The sequence below is a fragment of the Saccoglossus kowalevskii genome, chromosome 16, assembly GCF_978046115.1.
Source record: "Saccoglossus kowalevskii chromosome 16, keSacKowa6.1, whole genome shotgun sequence".
Lineage (NCBI taxonomy): Eukaryota > Metazoa > Hemichordata > Enteropneusta > Harrimaniidae > Saccoglossus > Saccoglossus kowalevskii.
This window is the reverse complement of record NC_140656.1, coordinates 12,570,735-12,590,245: the sequence shown is the minus strand read 5'-3', so window position 1 is coordinate 12,590,245 and position 19,511 is coordinate 12,570,735. Positions and strand designations below refer to the sequence as shown.

At 37.5% G+C, this 19,511-nt stretch overlaps 1 protein-coding gene across 3 annotated transcripts in view; it reads right to left on the bottom strand.

Moving 5' to 3' along the window:
• Positions 1–19,511, bottom strand: part of LOC102804781 (uncharacterized) — a 55,239-nt gene that overhangs the window by 8,946 nt on the left and 26,782 nt on the right. The window contains exons 14-25 of one of the 3 annotated variants that reach the window (XM_085491067.1): positions 18,158–18,303; positions 17,506–17,585; positions 15,980–16,148; positions 15,592–15,707; positions 14,866–14,970; positions 13,671–13,888; positions 9,942–10,914; positions 8,779–9,637; positions 7,170–7,366; positions 6,336–6,500; positions 6,053–6,247; positions 1,740–1,802 (exon numbers count right to left, since the gene is read on the bottom strand). In XM_085491067.1, the coding sequence (XP_085347193.1) occupies positions 1,740–1,802; positions 6,053–6,247; positions 6,336–6,500; positions 7,170–7,366; positions 8,779–9,637; positions 9,942–10,914; positions 13,671–13,888; positions 14,866–14,970; positions 15,592–15,707; positions 15,980–16,148; positions 17,506–17,585; positions 18,158–18,303 (3,286 nt within the window). The remainder of the gene's footprint in view (positions 1–1,739; positions 1,803–6,052; positions 6,248–6,335; positions 6,501–7,169; positions 7,367–8,778; positions 9,638–9,941; positions 10,915–13,670; positions 13,889–14,865; positions 14,971–15,591; positions 15,708–15,979; positions 16,149–17,505; positions 17,586–18,157; positions 18,304–19,511) is intronic. The other 2 variants (XM_085491068.1, XM_085491069.1) reach the window with 2 other exon arrangements.

The window sequence follows — 19,511 nt, the reverse complement described above, 5'->3', positions numbered from 1 at the left end:
TAGTGATTGATAAGATTGAAGATGATCCAATAAAAACAGTTTGAGTAATTGTAACCACAAGAAAAAGACAATTTTAAGTGAAATTCAATCAATATCAACTTGGTAATATAAAATCTGAGTTTGAAAGAAAGTGGATAAAACAGTTTGAGTAATTGTAACCACAAGAAAAATTTTATGATGAAGTCAACAACAACAACAATGACGACGAGAACAGACATTTTCCTCTTATACACCTTGACCTTCATTCATGATACGGACAAGGCAATAAAGACTATTTTTATTTCATGATCATTTCCCTTAGAAATGCCTTTCTAATAGCATAAATACATCAAGTAAAATTGCTATAAATCAACATAATAGACAGACCATATGTTGATTTTAGCATACGCATATTGTTTTCTGTTTTTGCATTCCTTTGCACCAACGCAAAAGAAAAACAAATGTGAACATACCGCGTTGCTGTAAAAGGGCTTAAACTATAGCTTAGTTCAGCACCAATGATCAATTGCAACATGCATTCTAAGTTGACGTCCACAGTCGACTGTATTTACATTTATCGTATTTCACACTAGATACACACAGCATGATCAGGTTGTTGTATTGACCTGTATACATTGTTAAACTCAAAACATGCTGCTGGGTTCCAACAAGTTCATGTGTGTTATGATATATTACATGACCCAGAATCAACAAGACAGAAACAAGAAATTGTATTACATAGTCCCTGTGAATTCTCAAGTTTAAAAAATATATCAAGTCTGAACATGAATAGTCAGAGATACGGCACCAAAACTGCATTCACTAAAACAAAATGGCCACCAGTTGACCATTTTGAGCCCGATCTGATAAACAAAGTGACATGCATTAATGTCTCATAAAGTACAATGTACATACCAAGTTTGAACAAAATCTGCGTCTGTCATTATCAAGTGGCTGCCATATTTATTACCCTTGTTAAAAACGCTGGTGTTAATGAAAGATTATGAGATTCTTATATTAATAATCTGGCAAAACTTGCACCAACGTAGCTTTTCCTAACAAGAACATGCATCAAGTGGCTGCCATATTTATTACCCTTGTTAAAAACGCTGGTGTTAATGAAAGATTATGAGATCCTTATATTAATAATCTGGCAAAACTTGCACCAACGTAGCTTTTCCTAACAAGAACATGCTAACAGTTTCAACTGTACATTGACAGATAACATTTATAGAATGTTACAGATTAATGAACTCTTAAGTAAAATTACAAACTTCTATTGCCACTAACTTATTTATGTGCTGTATCACTTACTGTTTTTTTGTCAAGAATGATGAACAGAACAGCATGTGGAAATTGTACACTGTGAGTTTGAAGAGACAGGTGGTACAAAAGTTATCAATAGTCTTCCTGCTTTCAAATTTTATATGTTTCATAGAAATTACTGTTCAGAGTGCCAATCAGTTGACACAGACACAAAAACCAACACTTGGTGCGCATGCGTACCAAGGTCGATGGTAACAAAGACAAACTGTTTGTCTTTCCACATCCACAAAAAAAAAGACACACACAGGTGATTTCAACACCCAAAGTCTGTGGTATTCTTATGTATAACATACAGAAAAAACTCAGCTGGTAAACCAAATTGAATAGGTTTTCTGCAGAGCAATGTCTTGGGTAGAATACCGTAGATCTTTATATATGAGCTCCTTAATCCCCTGTTTACTACTGCATGTAACCATTTTACGAATGTACATTACCTGTATTACTATAGTGATTAATAATGCCATGATCAAGTAGTGGTCCACAATAAAATTGATGTCCTTTGGGGTAAGAGCAAAATAATAATGATGGCATGAAAAGTATCCAATGAAAGAGAAATCTAATGGGAGAGTGGCTTTCACTTACTTACTTACTCTTAGATTATTCCCTGTGTCTAAAGCACAAGGCTGGGTAAATTATAAGTTCACATGTTGAAATAATGAACCAACTGTCTGCTGACAAACTTATATAAATCGGAAAATTCTTTTCTTTTTACATGTAACTAAAAAGCAGAATTCATCAAAGGCAGTGGTGTACCCACATTATGGCTACTGATGAAACTGTGCAACCAGCAACTAGAGCGTGTAAAATTTGTTATGGTACAGGGTGATGTAGGTGCATTCTCAAATTTATAATTTTCTCGCTTGGCCCAATTATTAAAGTTAAATTCAATCTAAGAGCAAAGTGCTGTTTCTCTCAGTGATATTCATGTACATGTGCCAACATTTGGGATAGATTCCCAATAATAAATTTGGCAGTGCGAAAGCAAATGGATGTGGGTATTATTTTTGGACGGATTAATTTCAGCAAGTTTGTGATTTATGTAAGTTTGGCAGGCAAGATCCACTATCACAACTTTTTCTAATACATTGAAGTTGTATTTTATTTATAATGATCAAACTTGTGTTTGTCTGATTTTCGGAAATGATACATACTGATTAATCAGTACCACAATGCAAAAATAAAACTCTCAAGTCGATCCAGGGAAATCGCAAATAGCACTACCCTCACCACGGCATTATGCAAATTTTCTAATACACATGCACAACATTGAATCACTCCTCAACCCTTTCACCAAGTTCACTGTTGATCAGACATGCAGCAGAAACGATAAAACAGAATATATGCAAATATATGCAAATAAGCTCATTAAACATGCATGCAACTGTTTACCTCCACTGTGATCAACCAGCAATCTAACTAACCAGTCTGGCACCCATTATGTTAGTTAACACAATGGGTAGCAAATAGTCAGATATTCAAGTGCTTATTATTCACCATGCACTCACTGTAAGTGACAGTGAGCATCTGGAAGTCAGCGTGAGGTCACACTAGGATCGAACAATGCTCCACTATAGTGGAGACAAAACATTCAACTGGAAGTGAGAAAGACCTGGTGGAATAAGATAGCAATCTGTATCCTATATTTTTACAATTATTTGTTCAACTTCAGAATAAGCTCAGGATTTACGTGAAAGCTCAAAAGCATAACTTTTTTCATTATCTGTTTTTCCAATGCAGTTTAGCGATTTCACCAGCAAAATAAAAAAAAATCCAGAGCAGTTAAGCAAAGCTGCAATGGAACTAATATTCCATGTTTGCTGTAAAATTAACATAATTTAGCAACTACAATAGCAATATACTGATGATAATTGTGCCTAAACTCAGTGGACTAATGAGGTATACATGTACAAATTATAGAATGTAAACACAGTATATTTCATACCTACCATACATACATACATAATATTAATTTATATAATTATGAAGTGTTTTGATTTTTACACCTAATATATCATTTAAGATAATGGGTTTTTGAAGGCAGGGACAACTATGCTCACATAATTCTCTCTAGAAAACAAAGTGACCAAGCAAAGAGTGTTTTAGTGGTAGGTATTGGTAATAAAATATTGTGTGTGTTTTGGTAGTGGGTATATAGCTTAATATATAGTATTGGGTGCTGTTTATAGATACAGGTAGGTGGGATACCATTAGACCCGTTTTGGTAGTAGGTATAGCTATCTGGACAGGTATTACTGGGTGCTTTTTGATAGTACATACATGTAGGTATGATATCATTGGATGTGGTTTGGTAGTGGGTACAGGTGGGTGAGATATCATTGGATGTGGTTTGGTACTGGGTACAGGTGGATGGCTGGTATACCATTGGATGTGATTTGGTACTGGGTACAGGTGGATGGCTGGTATACCATTGGATGTGGTTTGGTACTGGGTACAGGTAGGTGTGATATCATTGGATGTGGTTTGGTAGTGAGTACAGGTGGGTGAGATATCATTGGTACTGGGTACAGGTGGATGGCTGGTATACCATTGGATGTGGTTTGGTACTGGGTACAGGTAGGTGGGATATCATTGGATGTGGTTTGGTACTGGGTACAGGTGGGTGGGATACCATTGAATGTGGTTTGGTAATGGGATACAGGTAGGTGGTATACCATTGGATGTGGTTTGGTACTGGGTACAGGTGGGTGGGTGGGATACCATTGAATGTGGTTTGGTACTGGGTACAGGTAGGTGGGATATCATTGGATGTGGTTTGGTACTGGGTACAGGTGGGTGAAATACCATTGAATGTGGTTTGGTAATGGGATACAGGTAGGTGGTATATCATTGGATGTGGTTTGGTACTGGGTACAGGTGGGTGGGTGGGATACCATTGAATGTGGTTTGGTACTGGGTACAGGTAGGTGGGATATCATTGGATGTGGTTTGGTACTGGGTACAGGTGGGTGGGATACCATTGAATGTGGTTTGGTAATGGGATACAGGTAGGTGGGATATCATTGGATGTGGTTTGGTACTGGGTACAGGTGGGTAGGATACCATTGAATGTGGTTTGGTAATGGGATACAGGTAGGTGGGATATCATTGGATGTGGTTTGGTACTGGGTACAGGTGGATGGGTAGGATACAATTGGATGTGGTTTGGTACTGGGTACAGGTAGGTGGATATCATTGGATGTGGTTTGGTACTGGATACATTAGGATACAATTGGATATGGTTTGGTACTGGGTACAGGTAGGTGGATATCATTGGATGTGGTTTGGTACTGGGTACAGGTGGGTGGGTGGGTGGGTAGGATACAATTGGATATGGTTTGGTACTGGGTACAGGTAGGTGGATATCATTGGATGTGGTTTGGTACTGGGTACAGGTGGGTGGGTAGGATACAATTAGATACGGTTTGGTAATGGGATACAGGTAGGTGGGATACCATTGGATGTGGTTTGGTACTGGGTACAGGTGGGTGGGTAGGATACAATTAGATACGGTTTGGTAATGGGATACAGGTAGGTGGGATACCATTGGATGTGGTTTGGTACTGGGTACAGGTGGATGGGTAGGATACAATTGGATGTGGTTTGGTAATGGGATACAGGTAGGTGGGATATCATTGGATGTGGTTTGGTACTGGGTACATTAGGATACAATTGGATATGGTTTGGTAATGGGTACAGGTAGGTGGATATCATTGGATGTGGTTTGGTACTGGGTACAGGTGGGTGGGTAGGATACAATTAAATACGGTTTGGTAATGGGATACAGGTAGGTGGGATACCATTGAATGTGGTTTGATACTGGGTACAGGTGGATGGCTGGTATACCATTGGATGTGGTTTGGTACTGGGTACAGGTGGATGGGTAGGATACAATTAGATATGGTTTGGTAATGGGATACAGGTAGGTGGGATATCATTGGATGTGGTTTGGTACTGGGTACATTAGGATACAATTGGATATGGTTTGGTAATGGGTACAGGTAGGTGGATATCATTGGATGTGGTTTGGTACTGGCTACAGGTGGGTGGGTAGAATACAATTAGATATGGTTTGGTAATGGGATACAGGTAGGTGGGATACCATTGAATGTGGTTTGGTAATGGGTACAGGTGGGTGGGTAAGATACAATTGGATGTGGTTTGGTAATGGGATACAAGTGGGTTGAATACCATTGGACGTGATTTGGTAGTGGGTATAGCTCTACAGGATACTATTGGGTATGGTCGGGTAATGGGTACAGGTGGTTTGGATACTAATTGGATGTTTTTGGTAGAGAGTAAAGTTAGGTAAGATACCATTTGGATGTGGTTTGGTAGTGGGTATTGCCTGATAGGAACTATAGGGCGTAATGGGTAATGGTAGGTGGGATACTACTGAGAGGGATACAATTATATGTGGTTTGGTAGTGGGTATAGCTGTACAGGATACTATTGGGTGTGATTTGGTAATGGTACTGGTGGGCGAGATACAATTGGATGTGGTTTGGTAATAGGTACTGGTGGGCGAGATACAATTGGATGTGGTTTGGTAATGGGTACAGGTGGGCGAGATACAATTGGATGTGGTTTGGTAATGGTTACAGGTGGGTGGGGATACTATTGGATGCTTTTGGTAATGGGTACAAGTGGGTGGGATACAATTGGATGTTCCAATAACGGACATTAAAAATAATACAACCAAGAATGTAATTGTTTTACTTTTCAGGCTAATTAAGAATTATGTCTATACCTGCTATTGTTTCTTTAGAGCTGCTATAAGCTCCTCTTTCATACTGTCCTCTGGCTAGTGTAGGAACACATGTACCATACGGCGTCTGAGTTGGGGACATCCGACTTCCTGCCCCATACATCGGATGGTGATGTGGTGGTTCGAGAGGAGTACCACGAGATATTGAACCTGATTCAGAATGGGAGATCGGAGTACCTACAAAAACACAATCAGAAGTGAATCAATATATTATCAGTATTCATAACATCATAATTGTATAACGAAGATCACAACTGATCCTTACCTCTAGTTATAGATCCTGCACCAGGTCCACCATCAAAAGTTACTGGTTGACCACGTGTAATAGAACTTTCATGTGGTGGGAGTGACCGATGATCATACCCTAGTCCTCGGGTCATAGCATGGCTCTCATACACATGGTGTGAACTTTTTGGTGCATCATAGTTTCCTGAATTTAGGAGAAAAATAAATACAGCATAATGAGACTTTACTCACAGTATTTCTTAAATCACTTCTACCAGGATCAGAGTTGGTATGCCTGAATCAAACACTGATATTAGCATTACTCTTGTAACTTGCCAACGTAGTAGATACTGGTGGTTCATTTTACCACAAACTCACCTAAACTGTTAGGATTCCTGAATCTTACTCAATCATGTAACTCACCTCTAGTCACAGAGCGGATGTTACTCAATCATGTAACTCACCTCTAGTCATAGAGTGGATGTTACTCAATCATATAACTCATCTCTAGTCACAGAATGGATGTTACTCAATCATGCAACTCACCTCTAGTCACAGAACGGATGTTACTCAATCATGTAACTCACCTCTAGTCACAGAACGGATGTTACTCAATCATGTAACTCACCTCTAGTCACAGAACGGATGTTACTCAATCATGTAACTCACCTCTAGTCATAGAGCGGATGTTACTCAATCATATAACTCATCTCTAGTCGCAGAGCAGATGTTTCTCAATCATATAACTCATCTCTAGTCGCAGAGCAGATGTTACTCAATCATTTAACTCACCTCTAGTCACAGAACAGATGTTACTCAATCATTTAACTCACCTCTAGTCACAGAACAGATGTTACTCAATCATGTAACTCACCTCTAGTCACAGAGCCAGGTGGTTCATGTACAACTGGTGTACCCCTAGTGATAGAGCCTCCTGAATCTGATACTGACACCGACAGAGGAATTCCCCTTGTAATTGAACCAATTGGACTTTCTTGTCTTTGTGATGTCTGCGTTGGACTCTTCATCAGTAAGCCTTCTTGTCGATAGGGCGTACCACGTGTTTCAAATCTAGAAACAGAACAAAGTGTGCTCAATCATACTTGCGGAACAGCTGTGTCATTCACATGGTGAGACATCAACATAAGGTGTTGTCATGGATACAAGAAGTGTGAAAATTGAAACATACTGAACTACTTTAAATTACACATCAAAGTTATTGGGAGGCCCATTGTGATGAGTCAAGGTGAATTCACGTTTTTTTTTTTCAATGCACCATGTCATTGAGCATATACGTATGTAATGCACTATTAGAAAGAACTTACCATTCAATGTAATGTGCAAATATTATCATGAAGGGGGCTCAATAAATTAAATGCAATTGAACAATATTACAATATTTACAATAAATAAATTTCTGGCCACAGAGCAAGTAAAAGTTCAAGATATGAAGAAATGCTCTTTATTCTAGTAACCAATGGAATGAAAGTTTTGCCATTTTCCTGTAACATTTCACAAAAGGTGACACCACTTTTGTTTTTCATTTTTTAAATTCTAATATGAGGAATTGGATAACATTCTACTTGGTTTGAACCTTATTGACATTATAAACTATACATATAAAAAGTTATACTCAGAACATTATTCATGCAGCCATATTTGACACTTGAAACTATTAGCATATTTACACATTTAGTAGCACATGTTTGTGTGAATTTCAGTTTCCATGGACCAAAAAATAACATCAAGTACTGCAAAACCATTTCATTTCACTATTTTAAAGTTTTGATCTATTTCACTTGGTTTTATTTTCACAAACTTGGCAGGGAAACAATGAGTTCCATTGTTATTTCACATGTTCACGTGGTTCTAATTTAGCAGACTTTACATGTGAAATTAGCTAAATAAAAAAACCCAGTGAATAATATACAGTGATAATACAGTATACAACAAATGCAATTTTTGGTGTATATGTGCTTCTAATAGAGCAAATTCAATATGTGAAATATTGGATATTCAGATTCCATTTTGATAGATTGTTCAAGTTTCATTTGGTAGTTCTTTTGAATAGTGTTCCAACTCTCATGGATTCACTCAGATTTGCTTTTGTTTTGAATTATTGTAAGTGATACTGTAAAATGACTAATTTTCACTGGGTTTAAATTTCACTGATTTACCATTTCAGGCATATTCAGTGAGTTTTAAATTCACGGTTTCGTCATTTAGATAATGTGTTCTATGCTAAATTTTACATATTCACTGTGTTTTAATTTAGCGCATTTTTCCAGTCAGCGAAATAAGCTAAATTAAAACCCAGTGAATAATTACCCCCTTTACAGTAGTAATTCAGAATAGAACAAGGACAATCAATATACTCGCAATTCATGCATATCCATATCAATGAATATTTCACATAAAGTTTCCAATGCACTAAATGAAGCTCTATGAATGGTGTGAGTGCGACATTAAGAAGCGGTAAATACCTTGAAGGTGAGGTGGCAGTGGGAATGTAACTGACTGGTGTCCCTTGTGTAATTGAACCTGCAGTTGGTGCTAAACCCAACGGTGATGGTTTATCTGCTTTCATCGGTTTCGGCGATGTCTTGGCTACTAGTGGAGGTGGGGGTGGGACATTCGATGGCTTAGTAGTCCTAGACGACGGCCTTGAAGGAGGCTGAGCCATAACATGCCCTCTTTCTGACGCTGGAATCAAAGCATACGGTGATCCAGTCCTCGGAGGAAGACCTGGTTTTCCAATTCCTTGACCTTGATTTGGTGGCGTAGTCATGTAAGCACGTTCCCTTTCGGCAGCCACATGTTCTTGTTGTTGGCGTATGACTTCAGCAGCTACAGCCATTTCCTTAAAGACACTTTCTGGATAGTAGTAAGACATATGATGTGGTAACATTGGTCTCTGTAAACTTGTATGTACATATCTCTGCATATACGCTTCATGTTCATAGAAATCAGGTTTATGCTGCGACGTATGGGAAATGTGTGGGGATATATACGGAGAAGAAGAACGAGATCTGGATCTAGGTATACTGGCAGCCATATCCGTTGTCTCCATGCGTTGCTGAGCTAAAGCTGCTTTGCTTTCTGCACTAAGACTCAAATCTTCTGGCTTATCAACCTTAATAGAGTCGTCTGCTTCAATTTTAGTTGTAATGTATGGTTTTCTTTCAAAAGGCATACTGGTTACTGGACTTGATTCTTTGACAATGGTTGGTGGAACTGTACTAACTGTTGAATTATTCGGTGGAACAGGAGACAATCTTTCCTTGATGACTGGCTTTTCTGCATCTGTGCTGGATGTATGTGGTGGCGAATTAGAATCCTTGCCTGATTGAACAAAAACACACAAAAACACAAGAGATATGATTATGGGTTGAATGTTAGATGGCTTATTGAATGCAGTTGTACTTCGCTTGGAATTAATTGACACTATTTTCGCCGAAGGAATGATTCTGTGAAAATAAAATCCAGCAAATATACCTTTTTTCTTATATTTTACATTCAACTTGTCAAAAATCAGTGAAAATAAATTCCATACAAAAAACCTAAAAAGTCTTTTCAGCAAAAATTAATTCCAGCTAAAATAAAGTATTTTACAGTAGACAGGGTGTTTGACCTGATGTATACTCACCTAGGTGCCTGTCAATTGCACAGTTGATGAGATCTCTTATGTTGTTTAGACCTTTAGCGCTTGAACCCAATAACTCTGGCATCCCAGCTAACCTTGGAACGTATCTCTGACCCTTCTCAGGGACGGTGTCTGGCGATTTTTCCATCGGTGTTTCCTCTTCCTTATTTCCATCATTTTCTTTCTTTGTACTACCCACCACACCTTCAGTATGTCCAGTACCTTCGTCTGCACTACATGTAGCGCTGCTGTCATGATCGCTTTCATCGTTTTTTTCTAAAGCGGCTTTAATTTCAGACTGACTTGGCAGGGTATCGATTTCTCGTCTCTGTTCCTCAAACGTATCCACTTGTGATGATTCTCCAGTTGTTATTTCTTCAGTCTCTTCTTTCGATATCTCTTTGTTTTCTACTTCTTTTGTAACTTCCCCATCTTCACCAACTCCACTAGCAGACGTGACATCCTCCACAGCAAGATCTGATGTTGGTTCAGCCGTAGCTACAGCAGCAGAATCAGCAGCTGGTGGGGAAATCTCTGCAGGTTTGCTACTCGATGAAGCTTGAGACAGCTCAACGGGTTTGCTGCTCGAAGAAGCTTGGGAAAGTTCGTCAAGTTGGCTGCTTGAAGAAGCTTGGGACAGCTCATCAGGTTTGCTGCTTGAAGAAGCTTGGGACAACTCAACAGGTTTGTTGCTTGATGAAGCTTGGGACAGCTCATCAGGTTTACTGCTCGATGAAGCATGGGATGGCTCGTCAGGTTTGCTGCTCGATGAAGCTTGGGTCAACTCAACAGGTTTACTGCTCGATGAAGCTTGGTCATTCTCATTCTCGCTGGCGCTTGCAGTATCTGAGCTTTCTTCATCATTATCAGCATCGTTATCATCACTGGATACCGAAGAGTCCTCCTCATCAGAGGCACCAGTCACAGTTGAGGCAACACTATCGGCGGCAGAATCACGCCGACTACCACGTGTGATCTGTAATAATCAAGATCAAAGAAGGCTCAGATGTTAAGGTACTGAAGAAAATATGGCAGATGATATTTAAGCAATAACCCCCGTCGAAGGCGGGTATACCACGAGATATTGCACAATTCACTCCATATATGCACTCGCCTGCGGCTCGTGCATGTATGTCATGAATTGTGCAATATCTCGTGGTATAACCGCTTTCGGCGGAGGTTATTGCTATTATATTATACCAGTATATTGACAGATCGATAAATCTAGTAAAAAAAGAAGTTTACTTTCATCTACTAAAAGATCATGATTATGGCCCTTGAACATGAATATTTATAAGAATAGTATGTAGTTGTACGCCGAATGCATACAAAAATTACATGCGCAACACAGTTCAAATTGAATACAAACTAATTTTTATTCCACATGAAAAAGAAACATATCCACGTTGAATAGAGCAGCGTAAACACACAAATTAGCATAACAAAGGATGACGTTTCTGACCTTTTACTGACGCACAACGCGATTTGAAGTACAGTTTGGATCATTTAAACAACGGATTTTCCACGTTTTCATTCCGGTTTTTGTACAATTTGGACTGTAATTTGCCCATTGAAAGTACAGTTGTGAAATAAACCGGTTTTGTGACTCATCATACTACTTGTAACTGTGGATATTTGACGTTCAGCGGTACTTGGTTTGACCAAAATTTGAGATGCGGCGGGACGTGGTGTATCATGTACGGCGACCGGCACTGCGACCTCAGTTCCAACATCTGACCTGGATAACTTTGGTATAACCAAAGTTTTGTGACAGTATGACTGACAAGTTTTGTCGTTGTTCTGGGGTAAGTTTGATGGTGTAAGATCGGATTTTCGCATCGTTTTTGTGACACGTACATGATATGCCTTGTCTCAACTCCGGCCGAAAGACTTTGCACGCCGTCGCTCTAATACAGTGGTTGGTGTACACTCGGCACAAATCTGTAGCTTTCGAAAATACCTTCATCATCCCCTGTAATTTATTTACCCATAGTGGAAAATTACAATACCATATATCGTCGTCGAATCCTGCGTTGTCTCGTGTTTTTTGAAACAGATGGCAATTACCCGGGTGCACTGCAATTTTGTCAGCTGTCGCTACCGGACACCGGTTGTTATTGGTGGCATACATTTTTGCCTGTGACTCATAGTTTTTTGCATTTTTATGTCATTAAATCCCTCAATTATATCTTGTACTTAAAGACCATGTTTTCTTTGTTGGAAGTTCACAATCCATCTCAAAGTAACAAAACTGAGAACATCGCGTTCTGGCGTTCGTGTAGGCACCTCACGGTGTTGAGGGACGGTGGTTTAGGTTTGTGTGGCGAACGACAATCACCCAACGACCGATGCTCACAACTTGGATCCCACCATTAACAAAAAGCAATATTATAGTTATTCAACCACTATATTTTCCTAAAAATCAAATAATACCGGTTTTATGTATTTTCGTATTAAACCTGTAGTCAATTCATGTTCCAGGGCCACTTGGTTTAGCCGTGCATTATCAGCAAATATAACATGGATTGCATATGCAAATTTTGTGTTTGAACCAATCAAATCAATGGATTAACACCATCAATATACTGGTATAATATAATAACAAATATCCAACAGCTGTCTTATATTACCATATGCTGTAATTACATTTGCAGTAGTGCTTACATAAAGATGTATCTATGGCCAGAATATACCATACTTTAATGCAATATGGTATTAGTATAAGTATGCACTCACAAAAATGACAGTGTGTGCAAGTATACAATAAATGTATTTTTGAATTACGTGCAGAGCAAATATGGTAGTCCACTAATGTGCACATACAAATGATGAAATATTGTGTAGGAATGTGGTAGTGGTTGAGCTGTACAGCAGCAAGAGTCATTAAAAACATTAACAAGTAACTCAATGAAGGAAGGAAGCACTGGGGAAAAAAAGGGGGAGCTATAACTCATGGAACAAAAACAAATTAACAAATAAACATTTTGATATTCAAACCTAGCAGGGGATATTACACAGTTTTAGCAGCAGTGGAACATATGCATCATTCAAAAAAGTACTTACTCAAATTGAAACCCAATTTAACATGTGTGGACAATCCTCAGTTCAGACATGATTTTACTAAATTTATAATTGTTGCATGCTATGTCAATAGTGAGGTTGTTAGAATAAAATACCCTGACGAAATTGAAAACGTAGGTAATGCAACTTAAACTTTGTTGAAGATAAATTTCAATTCATACTGGTGTGCCCTATTCACAGTGACTTGCAAACCAATCCTTCTGACACATTTACTTCAATCTACCCTTGGTACCTAAATTATATTTACTCCTATCATCTCATAAAAAGCTTGAAATTAACTATAAAATCTCTGTGGCTACCAGTTGTAAATCCATCAGGTTTAGTCGGTACATACACCTGTGTCAAAAAGTATCAATGGAAATAAATAAATGTCATTTTGCCCAATTTCTGTTGGGACACACAAAATTTGATGACAAATTGGTTTATTTAAAAAAGTACTATTTTGTAAATTTCTAATATTCAGTTGGGCTACTTATTTTGTAAAATAGTAGCCAAAGGCAAGATTACGACTTGGGCTACTATTGTTAATTATGAGCCCCATCATAATATTTGACACTGAGAAATCTTACACTGAGATTCACATTTCATATGACTGAACTCAAGCTATCATTTCTAAATTTCTTTTTGCATAAGGGACAGTGCAAATCTTACCCGTCTCTTCTTGTACTGTTGTACCAAAGCCTCTAAGTTAAACTTTCTCTTGTAATTAAAATAGAAATTCTTGCACTGTGCTTCTGTTTTACTACCAACCATCTGAGATATTGCTGCCCAGTCCCGACCAAAATCTACGAGTCCTTGCTTGGCTTTCTCCATTTCATCCTCAGTCCATCTGGACGACTCCACTGCTTTAAATGAAAACATTTTCATGTCTTAGAAAAGACATTTTAATAAGTTTAATTAGACTTAACATTACGTGAGTGAAGGTAGCAATAAAGAAAACATGCATCAATGACACATGCATCAATCAGTGTGCCTTCTAGCAGGACAGATTTTGTGAGGATACCAAGTCAAAATAGAATCCCATAATTAAATCTAACTACAAAAGTGACATATCACAACATACAATACAGTTTGAAGTGTGTGACAGACCAAAATATTTAGTCAAACCTGTGTATAGTGACCACCCAAGAGACTTTATTAAAATCAAACGTGTGTATAGCAACCACCCAAAAAACATTAATAAAATCAAACCTGTGTATAGTGACCACCCAAGAGACTTTATTAAAATCAAACGTGTGTATAGCAACCACCCAAAAAACATTAATAAAATCAAACCTGTGTATAGTGACCACCCAAAAAACCTTTATAAAATCAAACCTGTGTATAGTGACCACCCAAAAAACCTTTATAAAATCAAACCTGTGTATAGCGATCACCCAAGAGACTTTATTAAAATCAAACCTGTGTATAGCGATCACCTAAGAGACTTTATTAAAATCAAACCTGTGTATAGCGATCACCCAAGAGACTTTATTAAAATCAAACCTGTGTACAGTGACCACTCAAAGGACTTCATTAAAATAGTCCTTATACAGAGGTTAGATTATTTTTTGGCATATATTTGCCAAGAAAATAATGAGATAGTACTGTTGCAAAAACACATTTATTAGTGTTGATCAAAATCAAAAAAGTTTTAAGAAAATTAAAATTGTTTTATCGTGTATTTTATTTTATAGTATATTTTTCTAACATTTCTTAGTTAATTTTTGACCACATGGAAATACATTGCCATTGGAACAGCCATAGCTATAGGTTTTGATTTTATAAATCAAATTGGCGAAAATCTGTCTCTCTGGGGGAAAAGTGGTTTAAACTAGTAAAGAATATAAAAGAAATGAACACTTACTTGGTTCAGTGTCAAATGCAGATGGAGGCTCTGTTTCACTGCCCAGCCTTCTAGCTATACGATTAAAACAAGCTGCACAGCACTTATTGATCTCCTCAGTAAGACCTATTTAAAAAGACGTATAAACTTTTGGTTTCTTTTAAGTTTGTCCCCGCAATCCCTGAGATTGCAGTAGTGCATCATGGGTAATATAATTTGAAAGATTCGCCCATCATTTACCATGTGAACCAATGTACATGTTAATTTTGCATGCTAATAGGAAACATGTATGTACACCAGTGTCAGTCTTGAAACGACATATTCTCACTAATGGTTTGGTTTAACAATTTGATTGCCAGACATTTTAAAGACACACGTAGCCATAGAACAAACAAAGGTCATAGCATCAAGCCTCGCTTGAGATTCGACAAATGCAATAGTATTTTAGGAAGTATTTCCACATTTACTACCGTATTTATCCGACTAAGAGCCCATGCCCGGATAATATAAATCAGCCATTTGTTTTATGTGTTACTGTTAACTCTCAGTCGACTGTTTTTGTTCTATTGCGAACTCTCAATCGTCATTTTTTTTGCCATTGCGAACCCGCAATCGCCTGTTCTTTGCCATTGCGAACTCGCAGCAACAATCGCAATGGCTGTTTTTCCGTACATTTACATACCTCCGAGTAGGGCTTAGCTATGAGGAAATCACCTTGCTATTGCTTGTTATGCAGGGCATACTAACCTAGTTCATCTGCAATAGCATTCTTTTGATCATCTGAGATTTCAGTCCACCTGTTTGGTAATGGTTTTAACCTTCGTACTTTGCGTTTTGGAGTCTTACATGTTGGAATAGGACATCTAAGGAAAAAAACAAAGTTACTTTATTTAGAATATAAGACAAAGAATTCTTCGTGCATATTTATAACATTGTGTGTCATGACCCAGTACCTCCAGTTTCCCGTTCAGGTGAAGTCAGAAAGAGACTTCCAGGAATGCTATATTTTTGCTGCATATACAGGCATAAGAAACCACACTTTATACGAGAGGATAGTCACGCATAAAGAGAACCAAAATAAACAATTCCCAATACTTGATTGTCTGAAAACAGACCGAATTGTGGTCATACTTACTTCTGATCGTATCTACGTCGGAATGAGCGGCATCTACAACTACTGCATACTCTCATATTTGGAGTAACTTCATTTTCTCTAACACCAAACATATCACAGTTACTTTTATTGACTGGTCTGCTCAGTGTATATGCATCTAGTGGATTCTTACAAAGCGAACATGCAGTACCTAGAAAAAAAGTAAGCATTTTGAAAATAAATGAAGGCTTTTGAACATTGATGGTACTACAGAGATAAGTGATAAGAAATACCAAACCTAATGTTGAACACTCACATAATCACCACAAACACAGCTGATAACACTAGTGTTCAGCCTTACATAATCACCACAAACACAGCTGATAACACTAGTGTTCAACCTTACATAATCACCACACACACAGCTGATAACACTAGTGTTCAGCCTTACATAATCACCACACACACAGCTAATAACACTAGTGTTCAGCCTTACATAATCACCACAAACACAGCTGATAACACTAGTGTTCAGCCTTACATAATCACCACCACAAACACAGCTGATAACACTAGTGTTCAGCCTTACATAATCACCACCACAAACAGCTGATAACACTAGTGTTCAGCCTTACATAATCACCACAAACACAGGTGATAACACTAGTGTTCAGCCTTACATAATCACCACACACACAGCTAATAACACTAGTGTTCAACCTTACATAATCACCACACACACAGCTGATAACACTAGTGTTCAGCCTTACATAATCACCACACACACAGCTAATAACACTAGTGTTCAGCCTTACATAATCACCACACACACAGCTAATAACACTAGTGTTCAGCCTTACATAATCACCACAAACACAACTGATAACACTAGTGTTTAACCTTACATAATCACCACAAACACAACTGATAACACTAGTGTTCAGCCTTACATAATCACCACACACACAGCTAATAACACTAGTGTTCAGCCTTACATAATCACCACAAACACAACTGATAACACTAGTGTTTAACCTTACATAATCACCACAAACACAGCTGATAACACTAGTGTTCAGCCTTACATAATCACCACCACAAACAGCTGATAACACTAGTGTTCAGCCTTACATAATCACCACAAACACAGCTGATAACACTAGTGTTCAGCCTTACATAATCACCACAAACACAGCTGATAACACTAGTGTTCAGCCTTACATAATCACCACACACACAGCTAATAACACTAGTGTTCAACCTTACATAATCACCACACACACAGCTGATAACACTAGTGTTCAGCCTTACATAATCACCACACACACAGCTAATAACACTAGTGTTCAGCCTTACATAATTACCACAAACACAGCTAATAACACTAGTGTTCAGCCTTACATAATCACCACAAACACAACTGATAACACTAGTGTTTAACCTTACATAATCACCACAAACACAGCTGATAACACTAGTGTTCAGACTTACATAATCACCACGAACACAGCTGATAACACTAGCGTTTAACCTACATGAATATCACATAGTTGCAGCAGTAAACTCACCGTCTACTGGCATACCAACATCTACTTCATGACTCGGATTTCCATGCTCTTCATCATCCATGTCATGTTTATCTTTGTCACTGAAACAAACAAAAAATAATTTCATTTCATTTCATTTCCCAGAGAAGCAATAGACATTTAGGATTTTAATTGAAAACAAATTACAAATCTAAAGTGCACACAAAGCAATAGAGATTTCTTCCTGCTAAAGTTGTTCCATAAAAGCAATTGTGGCATCCCAAAAAGTGTATATTAACAGCAAGCTTGAAAACAAGGAAACAAATCACACTATGTATGTTTAACATGTGGTTGTTATTGAAAGTTTTACACAAACTTAAAACTGGCAATGACAAGCATACATTGAATAACACAAATTCATTTAAAAAAAAAATTGTTTGTGGAAAATTTAATATTTATGTCTATAACAACCAAAAGAAGAAGATCTCATATTCAGAGTGTCCGTTAGAGAAGATTCTAGATATCCTGTGGAAATCTTCTGTTATTTTCAGGTAGGATACCAGGTTTTTACATGCACTGAGAACAGTAACAGCACTACAACTTAGTGTCCTATCTGACAAGCACTATTCTAACAACTGAGTAAACAGCATACCACAGGTGGTGAATACCAGAGAGAAAATCAATAACTACTTACTGTTCATCATAATATTTATCATCTTTATCATCATCATTACGACCTTTCCTGAAGCCTCGTTTTTTTATTGCTGTCTTCCTTACAGATTGTTTATAATTTTCATTTTTCTTTGTCAGATAGTAGAAAAGTACACAGTCAGGAACACTCTAAGGATTATTAAATAATACCGTATATTCTGTTAGTAGTGCATATATTCAATAACAAACACGTATCTATGGTCTGTGTAATAATTTCAGGTGTGATAACATTTTACAGATCAGTTACAAATTTACCATCAATTACGTAATTTTTTTATCAGGGTCATTTTGTGTTGAGTGGTGAGTTATAACATGCATATTAAATGACCATGGTCGGCATAAGACTTATATATGTTTTGTTTTTTTATTTGTAGGACTGACTACAGTTGAAAAGTGGAATATATATATACATGTTCTGGGTGTTATCTGCCATACTAGTATGTCAATATATTCTAAGATCAATAATTTACTGGCAGAGAGTTCGATTTATTTATTTAGAGCCTTAATTTTGAACAGTAGTAATAATATTGTTGTTTAGTGTTGAAAATATATTATTAACGGGTACAGTCTAAAATTAAATAATAAAAAAAAAGATGTATCTTTGGTCAAAATAATTTAAGAATATGAAATTAGTTACAGTGTATTTGCTTTCTTAGTAGTGCATGTATTCAGATAAATGACAATAAGTTAGCCGTTGTGTCATCACAGGAAGCGCTGTCCCAGCACAGACCTGTGTCATATGAGGCCTTACTAGCCGATTTTGGCGAAAATAGCGCTCCATCGCCCCTTTACACTAGTGTTTATACACAGAACTTGATAATGTTTTTTCCAATTTAAGTTGTTTTTTAATCACGTATTTTAGTGACATATTGTTTAGTGAGTGAAATATTAATATCATAACTAATTCAATCTTTGAAACAACAGAAACTAACACATAATAACGATAATCAAGTTTGTGTTTGAAGTTCGAAAATACTTGCGCAATTTCCGGTTTCAACGAGTTCGAAAATAGAACGTTCTTGAACGCGATGAAATCACACGTAGAACTCCTTCTGAACTAGACACTAGCAGCGTAAACTTATTGCAAATTTGCGCAATTTGGGCCCAGTTTGTTCTTACATGTTTTCTAAGTTTCATTTATCATTATTTAGTAAACAGGTCCCTGAAACGATTTAATATATCCGTAAAATACGTGGCAATCGACGATTGACTTCAAAACGTTCGAAATTTCGAACAAACTCCGGGCACACCTTGCGCCTTATGCGTCAGATCGGTGTAGAAGACGCCAACCTGCAGCATCAATGTAAGTTAGCCACATTACATTTATTATATTCCAT